The following is a 14,403-nucleotide window of genomic DNA, read 5'->3' as shown; positions in this document are numbered from 1 at the left end:
ATGCCCTGGGCGGGGCCCCGCCCCCTGCTCCGCGCCGCTCGCGGATTCGCTGCTTCCCCGGCGCCTGCTGCTCGGCGGCCGCGGGGCGCCCTGGGATCGCGGCGGGCGGGCGCGGTGAGCGCGCGGGTCGGCCTGCGGGGCGGGTGGGGGTGGGGGTGGAGCCGAGGGGGCGGGGCGGGGCACCCTGAGGTCGACCACCTCCCCGAATGCCCGAGTGCCTACCCCGGCCGCCCCACCCGGACCCCGCGCGCTCGGGGCCTCAGGGCAGCCGCCGTGTGGGCGCCAGGGGCCCGGGCGTGAGGACTAGGCGTGCCGCACGCGCCCACCCACGGGGCATAATGCTGTCGGTCCGGAGCGCCGCTGCGCCTTTGCAGACACTCCGGATGCCTCATTCGCCCTTAGCCTCTCCTCCGTCACGGTGCTGGGGGCTCAGGCCCTCTCAGGCCCTCCGCAGGTCCCACCCTCTCTCTACCCAGTCAGCGCCGTGCGGGTCCTCCCTCTCCCGGAGGAACCATGAAGCCAAACAGAAGCGCCAGCGGGAGAAGCAGATGGCGCTGGAGGCTGGGATCACCCCGAAGGGCAAGGTCAGGGGGTCACGCAGCTTGTCCTTGGTTCTCTGCCCGGGGTACGCTGGACCTGGCATCCCACACCCTCGCTTCTGCTGTTCCTCTCCAGGCACCTGCAGGATCCAGTAAGGCCTGGACTCCTAAGGAGGTAGTGTTGTACGAAGTCCCCACGGAACCGGGTGAAAAGAAAGGTACGTAGGGTACTCGAAGGCCTCTGCACCCACATTTTTGTTGCGGGCTTGGGCTGCTGAAGCGCCGCCTGGGAACGAGGTTCAGGACTTAGTGGAGCTCTCCTTCCGCCGCTGCTGCAGATGTGTACCGCCTCCTGCCTCCTGCATACAGTCCTCGCTATGTTGAGGCGGCCTGGTACTCCTGGTGGGTGCGAGAGGGCTTCTTCAAACCGGAGTATCAGGTTAGTACCTGGGAGGGAGGGGTGCTGAGCGGTTCCCGCGACAGAATGGCCACTGAGCTTGCTGGTCACAGCTGAGCCTCACAGTCGAGCTTCCAGCCAGCCTGCCCAAGGAAACTGGCAGAGCTTGTCCTCTGCCCTTCCTGTCCAAAGGGTTTTCTCCTTTCCTGTTTGCAGGACTATTCCTCCTTCTCTCTCTCCCCCCAGTTTTTTCTGTCTTAGAGACACTATAGGGTGCTATTCTCTCAGGTAACATCCCATTATCTTTTGCTCACTGACTTTTCCACTTTCTAGACCAAGCTGCCCCAGGCCACAGGGGAGACGTTTTCCATGTGTATCCCACCTCCCAATGTCACTGGCTCCCTACATATAGGTCATGCACTGACAGTAGCCATACAGGATGCCCTGGTGCGCTGGTGAGAGGGGAATGGGGCTACTTGCATCCTTGGAGGGGAAGGAGGAAGTGTGGTAGTATGGAAGGAGTGTAAACATGTAAGCTCAGGGGTTCACGTAATGGTATTTGTTTTGTAGGCACCGGATGCGTGGGGATCAGGTGCTATGGATCCCTGGCTCAGATCATGCAGGAATTGCTACACAAGTATGCATTTTGCCATTTTTTCCTTTTCTTGGGTAGAGGAGAGTTCCCCCAAAGTGACCTGATTCTCTGTCCCTTTGCCTCTTGATCTTACTGTAGGCTGTGGTGGAGAAGCAACTGTGGAAGGAGCGAGGAATGAGGAGACATGAACTGAGCCGGGAAAAATTCCTTAGGGAGGTGTGGAAGTGGAAGGATGAGTGAGTAATGACCAGTGGAAGTGGAGGGGCCGAGATTGCCCCAGCTGTTCTCCCTAACTTGATGGGCTCTCCCTCAGAGAGGGGAGCTCTGGATTCCTTTAGCATTCAGCAGGGTCTCCATGCTGTGTGTGTGTCTGTGTGTGTGTATTACACGTACTTTAAAATGTACATGTTTGTGTGTGTGGGCATTTTGTGTATTTTTTTCTCTGCTTATTTCGTGATACCTTGCGTAGATTTCACCAGGTCTTCTACTTATCTGTTCCTACCTTCCATTTGTTTGAAATTACTCTCATTCTTACAGGTCTGTTATCACATGCCATTTTCTCTGTAAAGCTTCTTTGGGGTTTTCCCAGATGAGCTGCCCCCTCTGTAATTGTAGAATTCTATCTATCTGTCTATCTACCTTCCTTCTCTCCTTCCTGCTTCCTTCCTTCCAAGAAAACTCCACACCCAGCGTGGGGCTTGAACTCACAACCTCAAGATCCAGAGTCGCGTGCTCCACCAGCTGAACCATTCAGGCGCCCCAGAACTTTATACTTCTTTTAATGCCATGGAAGGCCCATGCTGAGTTTGTATGTCTGTCTCCACTGGCTTCGAGAAGCTAGATCAATGCCATATTCCAATTTCCAGCGTTACTGGGAGTATCACTGGGCCTGGCACATAGTTGGTGCTCAGGACACGTTTGCTGACAACAGTCTCTCTGGGCACAGGAAAGGTGGAGAGATCAGTGAGCAGCTCCAAGCTCTGGGGGCCTCCCTGGACTGGGACCGAGAGTGCTTCACTATGGATGCTGTGAGTGCTCCATGCTTGGTACCTGAGGGTATCGAGGCAGTGTCAAGAGTTGCATGTAGGCAAGTGGGATGTAGTGTATGTTGGGGGTGGCAGGATGGGAATGCCTGGGTCCCTGGACACTGAAGTCATTCCCTAGGGCTTCTCAGTGGCCGTGACCGAAGCTTTCGTGCGACTCTACGAGGCAGGATTGTTGTACCGGAGCCAGCAGCTTGTCAACTGGTCCTGCACTTTAAGATCAGCCATCTCGGATATTGAGGTGAGGCAGAGGAGGAGAAAGCTCAGACTCTGGAACCAGACTGCCAGGATTCACTGAGTTTGGCCACCTACCAGCTAGCTGTGTGACTTCTGGCAGGCCTCTGGAAGCCCCTGGAAGCCTCAGTTTCCCCAGTCTGTAGATCAGGGATGTTGGAAATGCCTGTGTCAAGGGGGCATTGTAAGAATTTAATGGGAATTCATGGAAGGTGTTCAGCACAATACCTGTGCATGGTATAAGTGCTTGGTGAATATTTCTGTAACTGTGACTGATTTAAGGGAGGGGAAGGTGGGTCCTCAATCCTCTGAATGTCTATAGATGCCTGTAGGGAGCCCCGGGCGGTGGGTGAATGGAGGTGGGAAGCCTGCAGAAAGGCTACTCTCAGCAGCACCCTGCTGCTTTGATTCCTCCAGGTGGAGAGCCGGCCCCTGCCTGGCCACACGGAGCTTCAACTGCCTGGCTGCCCCACTCCTGTGTCTTTTGGCCTCCTTGTGTCTGTGGCCTTCCCTGTGGATGGAGAGCCTGGTGAGGATAGTCCTTGGGAAAGTTGCCTGTTTCCCTCTGCTTTCTTTTATTTTTTTTCTTTCTTTAAGATTTTATTTATTTATTCATGAGAGACACATGCACACAGAGAGAGAGGCAGAGAGAGAAGCAGGCTCCATGCAGGGAAGGCGGCCCTAAACCGCTGAGCCACCTGGGCTGCCCTTTCCCTCTGCTTTCTTAAGCCTGTGTTGGGTTGATGGGAGGGAACCCACCAGCCTGTTTCCCACATGACCTGGTGGGAGGCACATAAGGAGCCTTGGTAGTGTTTGTGGTCTTATGGGCACTTATTCTGGGTGTTCTGGGCCATGAAAGAAAAGTACACATGGTGGCTGCCCTCCAGGAGCTTTGCATAATTCTACAGGAGGCTGGTACCACTGAAAGAGATAAAAGATCAGTTCCAAAGTGTGTTTGAACAGTAAGTGTCTGGAAGAGTTCAGAGAAAGTGAAGAAAGATTAGCTGGAAAAGACAGAGGAAGTTTCTCAAGGAGGGCCTGGTGCTGACCCCTAAGAATGCATAGCATTTATGATTAGGGCACCGAGAAACCTCTGTATTATCTGGGCACCAAGTAAATGTTCTGGTTGCTTTTGTTAATGCTCCGTCTCCCCCATGCAAGTTATCGAGAAATTCCTTAGCACCAGACAGCTTTCCAGGCTTCTGGTCATCAGCTCACAGGGAAATTCCAATCTCCTAATTTTCTCTAGTTGCTTCTGGGAGCCTGCTCAACCTTGGCTGCTTCCATCCCTGGGAGTGGGAGACCAGGGTGATGACTGGTGTCAAGTGCTTAAATTTTGTCTTTAGATGCAGAGGTCGTGGTAGGAACTACAAGGCCAGAGACGTTGCCTGGAGACGTTGCTGTGGCTGTTCATCCCGAGGACTCCCGATACACAGTAATGCACAGCGTGCTGTCTGCCACCTGCCTTTCCTACCCCATAACTTTCTCTTTCCTTCTTTTCTGTTGGTAGTGCCTTCTTTTCTTCAACTTTCTTTTCCTAAGACTTCTCTCATCTCAGCTCTCCGGTGTCTCTTTCTTTTCATGATGCCTTTTCTTTTCTGTAGCTCAGAGATTGACAAATTATGCGGCCTGCAAGCCAGGTCTATTCCATTGCCTATTTTTGTATGATCCACACTTGCACCTTTAGGTATTACCTGCAGCTGGGTGTCAATACCCAACTCTGCTGCAGTGGCAGAGCAGAGTAAGTGTGCAAAGACTGGATTTGCCTCTTGGCCTGCAAAGGCTAAAATACACTCTGACCCCATAAGAAAAAGTTCACAGACCACTGCTCTGGCTTTTTACTTTTTGGTTTCACCTTCTGATTCCCAGGGTTCTCAGACTTGGCCCAGACCTTTGTAATCCACATGCATGCCTGTCCCTGACCTTGCTCCTTTCCTTTAAGCACCTGCATGGGCGACAGCTTCGTCACCCCTTGACTGGGCAGCTTCTCCCCCTCATCACAGACTCCGCTGTTCAGCCACATGTGGGCACAGGTGGGTGGAGGCCATGGGAAGGAAAGCAGGCCGGGGATCCTGGAGGAGTGAGGAAGGAAGGAGGGGAGGGAAAGCCTCTTTTAGGGCAGCTTCCGTGGGTAGTGGGATGAAAAGGAGGCAGAGACTGAGAAGAGGGAGGAGGGATGGGGATGTGGGCAATGACGGAACCTCTGGAAAAGGCCAGGAGCCAGTGCTCACTGTGGTTCTGCTCCCCCAGGGGCAGTGAAGGTGACTCCAGCGCATAGCCCTGCTGATGCTGAGCTGGGGGCCCGACACGGCTTGAGCCCTCTGAGTGTCATTGCAGAGGATGGCACCATGACCTCCCTCTGTGGGGACTGGCTACAGGTGATACTGGCCTCACTGTCACCGTATCCTTGGGGGGCACTCTGCCTTTCCTCACCTCTTCCCCTCTCTTGCTTTCTTGTTTTTTAGTGACCTCTAACTGTGACTGTTGCCATTCTTTCCCCAGGGTCTTCACCGATTTGTGGCCCGGGAAAAGATTATGTCTGCGCTGCGGGAGCGGGGCCTGTTCCGGGGCCTCCAGAACCACCCCATGGTGCTTCCTATTTGCAGGTAACCTCATTTTAACACTTTTACTTAGGGCTTCCTGAGGAAGGGAGTGGAAGGGAGTGGAAGAAGCTTAAGAGTACAATAGGGTGGGCTCTGTACCCCTTGCAAGGGAACAGAGGCTCTGTGTCAGTTTTGCTGCTGTAGCCTCAGTTCTGAGGGCCTGGCATATAGCAGGCTCCCGTGTCCCCTGGGGGGAAAGCACAGAAGCTGAGGAGCAGCAGATTCCTCCTTTCTCTTTCAGCCGTTCTGGGGACGTGATAGAATATCTACTGAAGAGCCAGTGGTTTGTCCGCTGCCGGGAGATGGGGGACCGAGCTGCCCAGGTGAGGCTGAAGTGCAGGGAAGGCCGGGGCCTCAGGTACTGGGAAGGCCCTGAAAATTGGAATGAAGACATAGGGAGGCTGAGGCCCTCCTGCCCCACAGACTTCTGGCCCTGGCATTTGAGAGTAGAGCTGTGGGGGTGGAGGCAAGGTGGCCTAGAAAGGGCTGGCTCATCTCCCGCTTGACCTCAGAATCTTCTTGGGAGCCTTGGGAGGTCCTTTCTGAGTCACAGCACTGCCTCAGAGGCTACTTGTTCCATCTCTGGACAGACGCAAGTGAGGTGCAGGCAGGGAAGCTCTAACGCCCTTTCTGTGTGTGGCCTTTCTGTTCAGGCCGTGGAGTCAGGGGCTCTGGAGCTCAGTCCATCCTTCCACCAGAAGAACTGGCAGCACTGGTTTTCCCACATCGGGTAAGGGCGAGGGGAGCTCTGTTGAGGTGGGGCAGGGTGATGCACTGCTTATGCTGAGAAGTCACTGATGCCCTCTCGTCCTCTGGGCAGGGACTGGTGTATCTCCCGGCAGCTGTGGTGGGGCCATCGGATTCCCGCCTACCTGGTTGTAGAGGAGCACATGAAGGTCGGTAGGACGAAGAGGATGGGAGGGTTGGGCATAGTAGAAAGAGAAGTAGCCACAGCTCAGGAGTCAGAGGGCTTCCAGTGCCAGTCCCAGCTCCCTGCCTGTCCTGTGCAGGGACCCCACTGTGGGATCGGTGCTTCCGAGCTGGCACTTCTTCATCTCACCGCCAGAGGGGGCTGGCAATTCCCAGGCCACAAGGGAGACTGTGCAACTCAGTGACGTTTCACACCTGGCGGGTGCTGTTCTTCCTCATTCTTCTTGATCCCTTACTTTCTCTGTAGGGTGATAGAGAAGACTGTTGGGTGGTTGGGCGGACAGAGACCGAGGCCAGAAAAATAGCTGCAGAACTGACTGGGAGATCAGAGGCAGAGCTGACCCTGCAGAGGGGTGAGTGTCAGGGTTGTGGAGGGCAAAGGAGGGCATTTGGGCCTCAGGGGGAGCAGACTCTGGGGTGGAGGAGGTGAGGTCAGGGAGGTTGGGAATGGGGTTAGGGCCTGACCGTGGTCTCTCTGCCTGGAGTTGGGCTGGAAAGGTGCACAGCAGTACGCTCGACGTTCCAGTTGTCTCCATTCCCCACTCTGTTTCCCAGATCCTGATGTCCTGGACACATGGTTCTCTTCGGCTCTTTTCCCCTTTGCTGCCCTGGGCTGGCCCCAAGAGGTGAGGCGGGTTGAGAGGAAGAGGGTGAAGATGGGGATGATGAAGGAGATGAAGGAGGCAGTAGCACCCCCCACCCCCACCCCTGCAGTGAGCTTCAAGAGCTGCAGGTATAGGGCTTAGGCTTCTCACTGCTTCTCTTTTTCCTCCTAGACCCCAGACCTTGCTCGTTTCTACCCCCTGTCACTTTTGGAAACAGGCAGTGATCTCCTGTTGTTCTGGGTGGGCCGCATGGTCATGTTGGGGACACAGCTCACAGGGCAGCTCCCCTTCACCAAGGTAATGGCCCTTAGGTGCCCAGCCCATCTTTGACTCCCCAGTTTTCCCTAAATCTTGGTCTCTGTTCGAACCCCTAATGTGCTATTGTCTGTGGTCCCAATTCCTTTTTCCTGATGCATTTCTTGTCTTAACCCCTGACACATGGAGGCCAGAGAGCCCCTGGGCACCTCCTAGGATAGGCTCCCCTAACCCCTTTACCAACATCCTCTGTGCCCCCCAGGTGCTTCTTCATTCCATGGTTCGGGACGGGCAGGGCCGGAAGATGAGCAAGTCCCTGGGGAATGTATTGGACCCACGAGACATCATCAGTGGGGTGGAACTGCAGGTCAGGATGAAGAGTCTGGCGAAGGATGGGGTTTGTGGGGCAGAAGAAGGGAGCCTGAGCAGAGGAGCCGGCTGGGAGGAAGAGTGAGCGGGTGGGACCCTTGTAGGGGCAGGGTCTTTGACCGAGGCCACTGAAGTGCTTACCCATCCCAGGTGCTGCAGGAAAAGCTGAAGGATGGGAACTTGGACTCCACAGAGCTGGCAATTGCGGCTGCGGCACAGGTGAGTCCCCAGCATCTGCCTCTCAGCCTCGAGCTGGCGGCTGCTGGGTTTCCTTTGCAGCCCAGGCTTCTGTCCCTGCACTGTGTAGGCATCTGCCACCCCTCTTATCCCTCTGGTTGCAGAGGAAGGACTTCCCTCATGGGATCCCTGAGTGTGGGACAGATGCCCTGCGATTTGCCCTGTGCTCCCACGGGGCCTTGGGTAAGCCTGGGCAAGGGAGGGGCTGGCATTGTAGGCACCCCTGTAGAGGGGTGGGGCAGGGTCAAGGGCTCCCTGTGCTCCTGCCACCCATGTACACACTCCTCCTCCCACTCCCTACCAGGGGGCGATGTACACTTGTCCGTCTCTGAGGTCTTGAGTTCCCGGCATTTCTGCAACAAAATCTGGAATGCCCTGCGTTTTATCCTCAATGCCTTAGGAGAGGGATTTGTACCGCAGCCTGCAGAGGAGGTAAGAGATTAACAAGAGAGGCTTGGGAGGCAGAATCATTAATTCTCTGAGGGTTGAAGATGGCATTTGGAGGAGGAGGAGGAGGAGGAGGAGGAGGAGTGATCCTGTCCTGAAGCCGTCTTCCACCCGCAGCTATCCCCCTCATCCCCCATGGACGCCTGGATCCTGAGCCGTCTGGCCCACACTGCCCAGGAGTGTGAGCGAGGCTTCCTTGCTCGGGAGCTGCCACTCATCACCCATGCCCTCCACCACTTCTGGCTCCACAGCCTCTGTGATGTCTACTTGGTGAGTTAGACTGGAATGTGGCATTCCACTCCTGCATGCCTGCCTCCTCTTCCCCTTGAGATTGGATTTTCTGGCAGAGAGTTCAGTCTCTTTTTGTTTTAAATGTTAAATATCATTACAGAATCATTATTTTTTTAAAGATTTTTTATTTATTCATTTGAGAGAGACATGTGCAAGGGGAGGGGCAGAGGGAGAGGGGGCAGCATGCTCCTGAGCAGGGATCCCATGTGAGGCTCCATCCCAGGACCCTGGGATCATGACCTGAGTTACTCAGGCGCCGCTCTTTTTTTTTTTTTTTTTTAAAGACATATTTATTCAGCGTCACGATCAGACTATTACATTTAGCAATCAACAGCATGGGTGCGAAGGAAAAAAAAACTACATTAAAACTCTACACTTTAGACAGAACAGAAACTAAGATAACGTGTTATGCAGTTAGTCACAAATACGATCCTCAAGTTTTTTGCCCATACCCACGAGTATGTCTAAAACATGTCTTCTTTGTAGCAACCAGGCCCTGCCACCGCTGTGCTCGGCTGAATTCACAAATGTGCTGTAAACTGTAGCTCCCTGTCACTTCTCTGGCTCTTCTCTCTTGCTAAGCTTTGTTTTCTGGCAGTAATTAAAACCTTCTACCACTGCCATAGCTGCTGCTGCTGCTGGAACAGGCATAGATAGCCACCTTGGTTTCGTGGTTTGGCAAAGTATTGGCCTCCACCACCATAGGGGCCAGAGCTTCTGCCTCCAAAATTTCCTCCTTTCATGGGTCCAAAATTTGAGGATTGATTGTTGTAATTGCCAAAATCATAGCTTCTGCCACCTCCAAAGTTGCTTCTGTCATTATCAAATCCGTTATAGCCATTCCCACTGCCACCGTATCCACCACCACCTCGACTGCCACCGAAACCACTGAAGTTCCCTCCACGACCAAAGTTGTCATTCCTACCAAAACCACCTTCACGACCACCACTGAAGTTTCCAGAACCAGTTCGGCCTCTTTGGCTGGATGAAGCACTAGCCATCTCTTGCTTCGATAGGGCTTTCCTTCACAGTTGTGGCCATTCACAATATGGTGTTTTTGAGTGACAGTCTTGTCTACAGATTCATGATTATCCAATGTCACAAAAGCAAAACCTCTCTTGTTGCCACTGCCTCTGTCAGTCATGATCTCAATCACTTCAATTTTCCCATACTGTTTAAAATAATCTTAGATGATGTTCTTCAGTGTCTTCTCTACTGCCACCAATAGAAATCTTTTTCACAGTTATGTGGGCACCAGGTCTTTGAGAATCTCTTGAGACAGCCCTCTTTGGTTCCACAGCTCTTCCATCCACCTTGTGTGGCCTTGCATTCATGGTTGCATCCACCTCCTCCAGGGTGGCATATGTGACAAACCCAAAGCCTCTGGAGCACTTGGTGTTTGGATCTCTCATTACCACACAGTCCGTAAGCGTTCCCCATTGCTCAGAATGGCTCCTCAGACTCTCATCGGTTGTTTCAAAGCTCAAACCTCTGATGAAGAGCTTCTGCAGCTGCTCAGGCTCTTTGGGAGACTCTGACTTAGACCTGACGATGGTGGGAGGGGAGACTAACGATGCTTACTCAGCGGCATCCGGGGGCGGAAAGGACTCTGTCTCTTTTTAATAGGCAAAAAATTCAGTGTTTTTTTTTTTTTTTTTTTCTAAAGTATACCAACCACACTGACGGTTTTATTCCCTCTTCCCACCTCTGAGACTCCCTGCCATAGATTTCCACTTTTCATTTGCTCCAGAGTGTGTTCTGGGACTGCCAGTGGTGTGTCCAGGCTTCTGTGTGCTCCCGCCCTTGTTTACCCACAGCATTTTCCACGGGCAAGGCAGTGAATGTGTGGACAAAGGACATGGAGGGGGCCTGGGCCTGGGCCTGGGCCTGTCCCCTGACCCTATGGCTTCTTCCCTAGGAAGCTGTGAAGCCAGTGCTTTCGCACTCGCCCCATCCCCAAGGCCCTCCTCAGGTCCTGTTCTCCTGCGCTGATGTGGGTCTCCGCCTCCTCGCCCCACTGATGCCGTTCCTGGCTGAAGAGCTCTGGCAGAGGCTGCCCCCCAGGCCTGGCAGCAACTCTGCCCCTAGCATCTCTGTTGCTCCCTACCCCACCACCCACAGCTTGGTGAGTGACATGTCCCTGAAGTCTGTGAATGGGACCGTTGGTGAACAGCTGGGGCGCCGGCTTCTCAAAGGGTGTGGTGCCCTGGGGTCATCAACAGTCTTGGTGTGGACTTTAATATAGAGTCTTCAGGGAGGTGAGTAGTTCTTGCAGGGATGTGTTGGGGGCAACGTACAAGAGCAGAACTACATTGCTATGTGGCTGTGCCTCAGTTTGCCATCTTTAACCAGGGGTAGTAATAGTTCATGTCACAGTTGTGATAAGGATAGGATGGCCCCCAAATATCTGCAATTTTAAGCTTTAATAATTTCAGAAGAATAAATGCTGACCAACTCACCCCCAAAATTATTTTAAAGTTGAACTGTTTAAATTTTCTTATGCTTGTTTGGTTTTGTGAGTAACACAGTTGAAATTCTAATTTCCTTTTGGTTGTTTGACATCTTTGATCAGAGCAGTTAACAGACATCAACCACAGATATCTGTTAAGATCTTAGATGTGCCCCAGGTTGTGCTTGAGGTGGTGAATTGTGTGTAGTGGAGCCTGGGGTAGGCAGGTGTGGGCTGGAGCCAGGAGGGTTGATAGTTTCCCTGGATCCTGCTCGTCAGCTCTGGGTCTTTGTCTCTAGGAGCACTGGCGCCAGCCTGCGCTGGAACAACACTTCTCTCAGGTCCAGGAGGCTGTGCAGGCACTGAGGGCCCTCCGAGCCACGTACCAGCTCACCAAGGCCCGGCCCCGAGGTGAGATGGGCCCTAGGTTCCTGAGGCCCTGTGGCAAGAAGGGGTTGGCAGAGGCACGGTGCAAGCCTGGGGGGCAGAGCCCAGAGTTAGGGGGGCAGGATGGGAAGAGAAGCAAGGTCTCATGCTTTGACCCTGACAGTGGCCCTTTCCTCCTCAGTACTGCTGCAGAGCTCAGAGCCTGGAGAGCTGAGCCTCTTCAAGGCCTTCCTGGAACCCTTGGCCACCCTGGGCCACTGTGGGGCCGTGGGCCTGTTACCCCCAGGTGTAGCGGCACCCTCCGGCTGGGCTCAGGCCCCACTCAGTGACACCATTCAGGTGTACATGGAGCTACAGGTGCTGAGAGGAGATTGGAAGGGGAAGGGAGACATCGAACGGATGTCAGGAGGAGGGCAAGGGGCGGGTTCTGTAAAAGTGAGAAAGACTCCTGAAAATGGGGTGAGGGAGGTACTGGACGGGCTGTGGGTGAAGCAGAGATGCAGGTGGCACAGAGAAGGCTGAGCCCTCACTGTTCTTCCACAGGGCCTGGTGGACCCCCAGGCCCATCTGGCTCTGCTAGCTGCCCGAAGACGCAAGTTGCAGAAGCAGCTGGATGGCCTCATGGCCTGGACTCCATCAGGGGGAGAGGAAGAGACTAAGAGGCAGCAGAGGGTAAAGCTGGGGGAAGCCTGACTCCCTGAGGGAACGTGGGCTGGAGGGGGTGGGCCTTATATCAGAATCTTCACCTGCTTCTCTTCCCGTCTAGCTTTCTTCCCTCCAGCTGGAGTTGTCAAAGCTGGACAAGGCAGCCTCTCACCTCCAGCAGCTGATGGATGCATGTCCCAGCCCCAAGGAGCTCTGAGCACCAGTTCATTAACCCTGGGGGTTTTCTTCTCCCTCAGACCTGCCTTTGGGACAAACCGATCTGGCAGCGTCAGAGCATGATGGGTCCTCTGAGACCATGCGGCTCACCTCCCTCATTTTGTAAAATGAGGAAACAGACTGGCTTGGTCAGCATCACTGGGTGTCTTTAAGATGTTCACATTCCTGCCCAGCCTTCCTCCTAGGCAGTGCCACCTGGAAGTTTAGGAATGAGATAAACTTTTAAAATCTCAGACATTATGGCCTGTGGTCCTTTTATCCATCTTTCCCTTTGTGGTGACTTTCTTGCCTCTCAATTATTATTATTATTATTATTTTTAAGACTTTATTTATTCATGAGAGACAGAGAGGCAGAGTCACAGGCAGAGGGAGGAGCAGGCTCCCCATGGGGAGCCCGATGTGGGACTCGATCCTGGGACCCCAGGGTCACGCCCTGAGCTGAAGGCAGACACCTAACCGCTGGTCCTGCTTCTCAATTCTTCCCTGAGACTTTGGTCTTAGCCTTGGGCTCTGGGCTGCAGTGGGAGTGTAGGAGCTGGCGGTGCCTACCTCATTGGAAGAAAGAGCTTCCAGTAGGGTCTGGCTGCAGTGACTCGGGTTCTACCTACTTAGAACTATTGACGGTGCCTTGGCTTCTGCAGGCCCTTCCTCCTCACCAAATGGAAGCTCCTCTGTTCCTTGGTCTTATCTTGGGGGGATGCTGGAGAAGAGCAGGTACTTCTCTAGCCCCGAGGAGCAACAAGGTACGCTGAGGCTTGAGTGCCGCTCCCGTTCTGTGTCCCTGACATTGGAGAGCCAGGGACATGTTGCCCAGCCTCCGACACATGCACATCCCCACTGATGCTTTGTGTCTTCCCCATGAAGTTCAGGGGCCTGCCTCTTTACATGCCCAAGTTATATTCTGTCCAGCAGCTCTGAGTAGCTACTACTTATGGTGGACCTGTTAGAGTCTGGGTCTTCCATGATGCCACTGAGCACCTCAGGAAGTGACTTTTTGCTTCATTTTGAAAATGAAGAAATGTGCTCCGAGAATAAAAGCAATTTGTCTGAAGTATCAACTGGGATTCAATTAAACAGGTGCAGGTTCATTTGGGGTGCTGTAAGCAAGCTTCAAATATAATGGTGACTTAGGCAAGGATGGCATTTCTGCTGGGCAGAGGCAGGGCAGGGCTCTCCAGTAGTGGAGGCCCACACCCTGCTGAATCTTCTTTCTTGCCATTCTGATACATTCCTTCCAACTGTGTCTAAGAACTGTCCCAGCCCACCACCCCCTCATTCCACCCAGAGGGAAGAAGGAGAGAAGGAGGTGGGCAACAGTTTCCTTTCTGTCTCCCCAACCCCCTATTCAACAAGTACTTCTTGAGTACTTAACTACTCTGCGCTGGGCCCTATTCTGGGCCCTTTTAGATTCATTAATAAATGAAACAAAGATCTTGCCTCTTGTGGTACTTTCATTCAGAAAGAACACATATAAATAAACTGTGTAGTAGGTCTGAGAGTCACTAATGATATGGGGGTGGAGGATAGAACAAGGTAATATAAGTGGGGCTGGGGGCAGATTGTAGTATTAAATAGGGGGTCAGGGTAAAAATTGTAAAAGAGATTTAAGCAAGGACTTGCAGGAGGTGCAGGAATTAGCCAAGTGGATGCTTGGGAGAAGAGTGTTCTAGGGAGAGGGAAAAGCTAGAGTAAAACTAAGACAGGAGCGTCCCATGAGTACTCAGTAGCAAGGAGGCCATTCTTGGGAAGAATGGGAGGTAAATTCCATTGTGGGGTAGGGGGTTGGGAAGGCTCAAGGCCGATCATCTAGAGCTGTGCTGTGAAAAATGGTTGCCACTTGACTAATTAAAATGAAATTCAACTAAACATTCAGCTACTCAGTCACACTAGTCACGTTTCAAGTGTTCAATAGCCACATGTGACTAGTGGCTACCCCATTGGTCAGGTTCTAAAACATTTCCATCATCATGGACAATTTATTGGAAAGCACTGGTCTAGGACCCTGTAGGCTGCTTGAAGGACTTTTGTTTTCTCCCCTCTGAAATGAAAGCACCTTTCCTTTCAAAGATGTCATCAGGAAGTTGCTTCCTTTCAACTTCTATCTCATTGTTATTGCTAGCTGCAAGGGAGGCTGGGAAAT

General features: G+C 53.2%; 1 protein-coding gene across 1 annotated transcript; it reads left to right on the top strand.

The window, feature by feature from the left end:
• The first annotated feature begins 64 nt into the window (after positions 1–64).
• Positions 65–13,699, top strand: VARS2 (valyl-tRNA synthetase 2, mitochondrial). Its single transcript, XM_041748633.1, has 29 exons — positions 65–584; positions 676–757; positions 878–978; positions 1,270–1,391; positions 1,507–1,573; positions 1,670–1,767; positions 2,478–2,559; positions 2,696–2,815; positions 3,226–3,337; positions 4,155–4,243; positions 4,751–4,841; positions 5,059–5,186; positions 5,311–5,414; positions 5,653–5,734; positions 6,065–6,141; positions 6,232–6,307; positions 6,589–6,694; positions 6,897–6,967; positions 7,118–7,243; positions 7,464–7,568; positions 7,721–7,789; positions 7,912–7,990; positions 8,112–8,239; positions 8,372–8,524; positions 10,464–10,670; positions 11,294–11,405; positions 11,563–11,738; positions 11,925–12,053; positions 12,148–13,699. Exons 1-29 carry the CDS (start codon positions 207–209, stop codon positions 12,241–12,243), a joined length of 3,366 nt encoding a protein of 1,121 aa, XP_041604567.1. The 5' UTR covers positions 65–206; the 3' UTR covers positions 12,244–13,699.
• The last annotated feature ends 704 nt before the right edge of the window (positions 13,700–14,403 follow it).

The sequence above is a fragment of the Vulpes lagopus genome, chromosome 1, assembly GCF_018345385.1.
Source record: "Vulpes lagopus strain Blue_001 chromosome 1, ASM1834538v1, whole genome shotgun sequence".
NCBI classification, from domain to species: domain Eukaryota; kingdom Metazoa; phylum Chordata; class Mammalia; order Carnivora; family Canidae; genus Vulpes; species Vulpes lagopus.
This window is presented reverse-complemented; position numbering and strand designations above follow the sequence as displayed.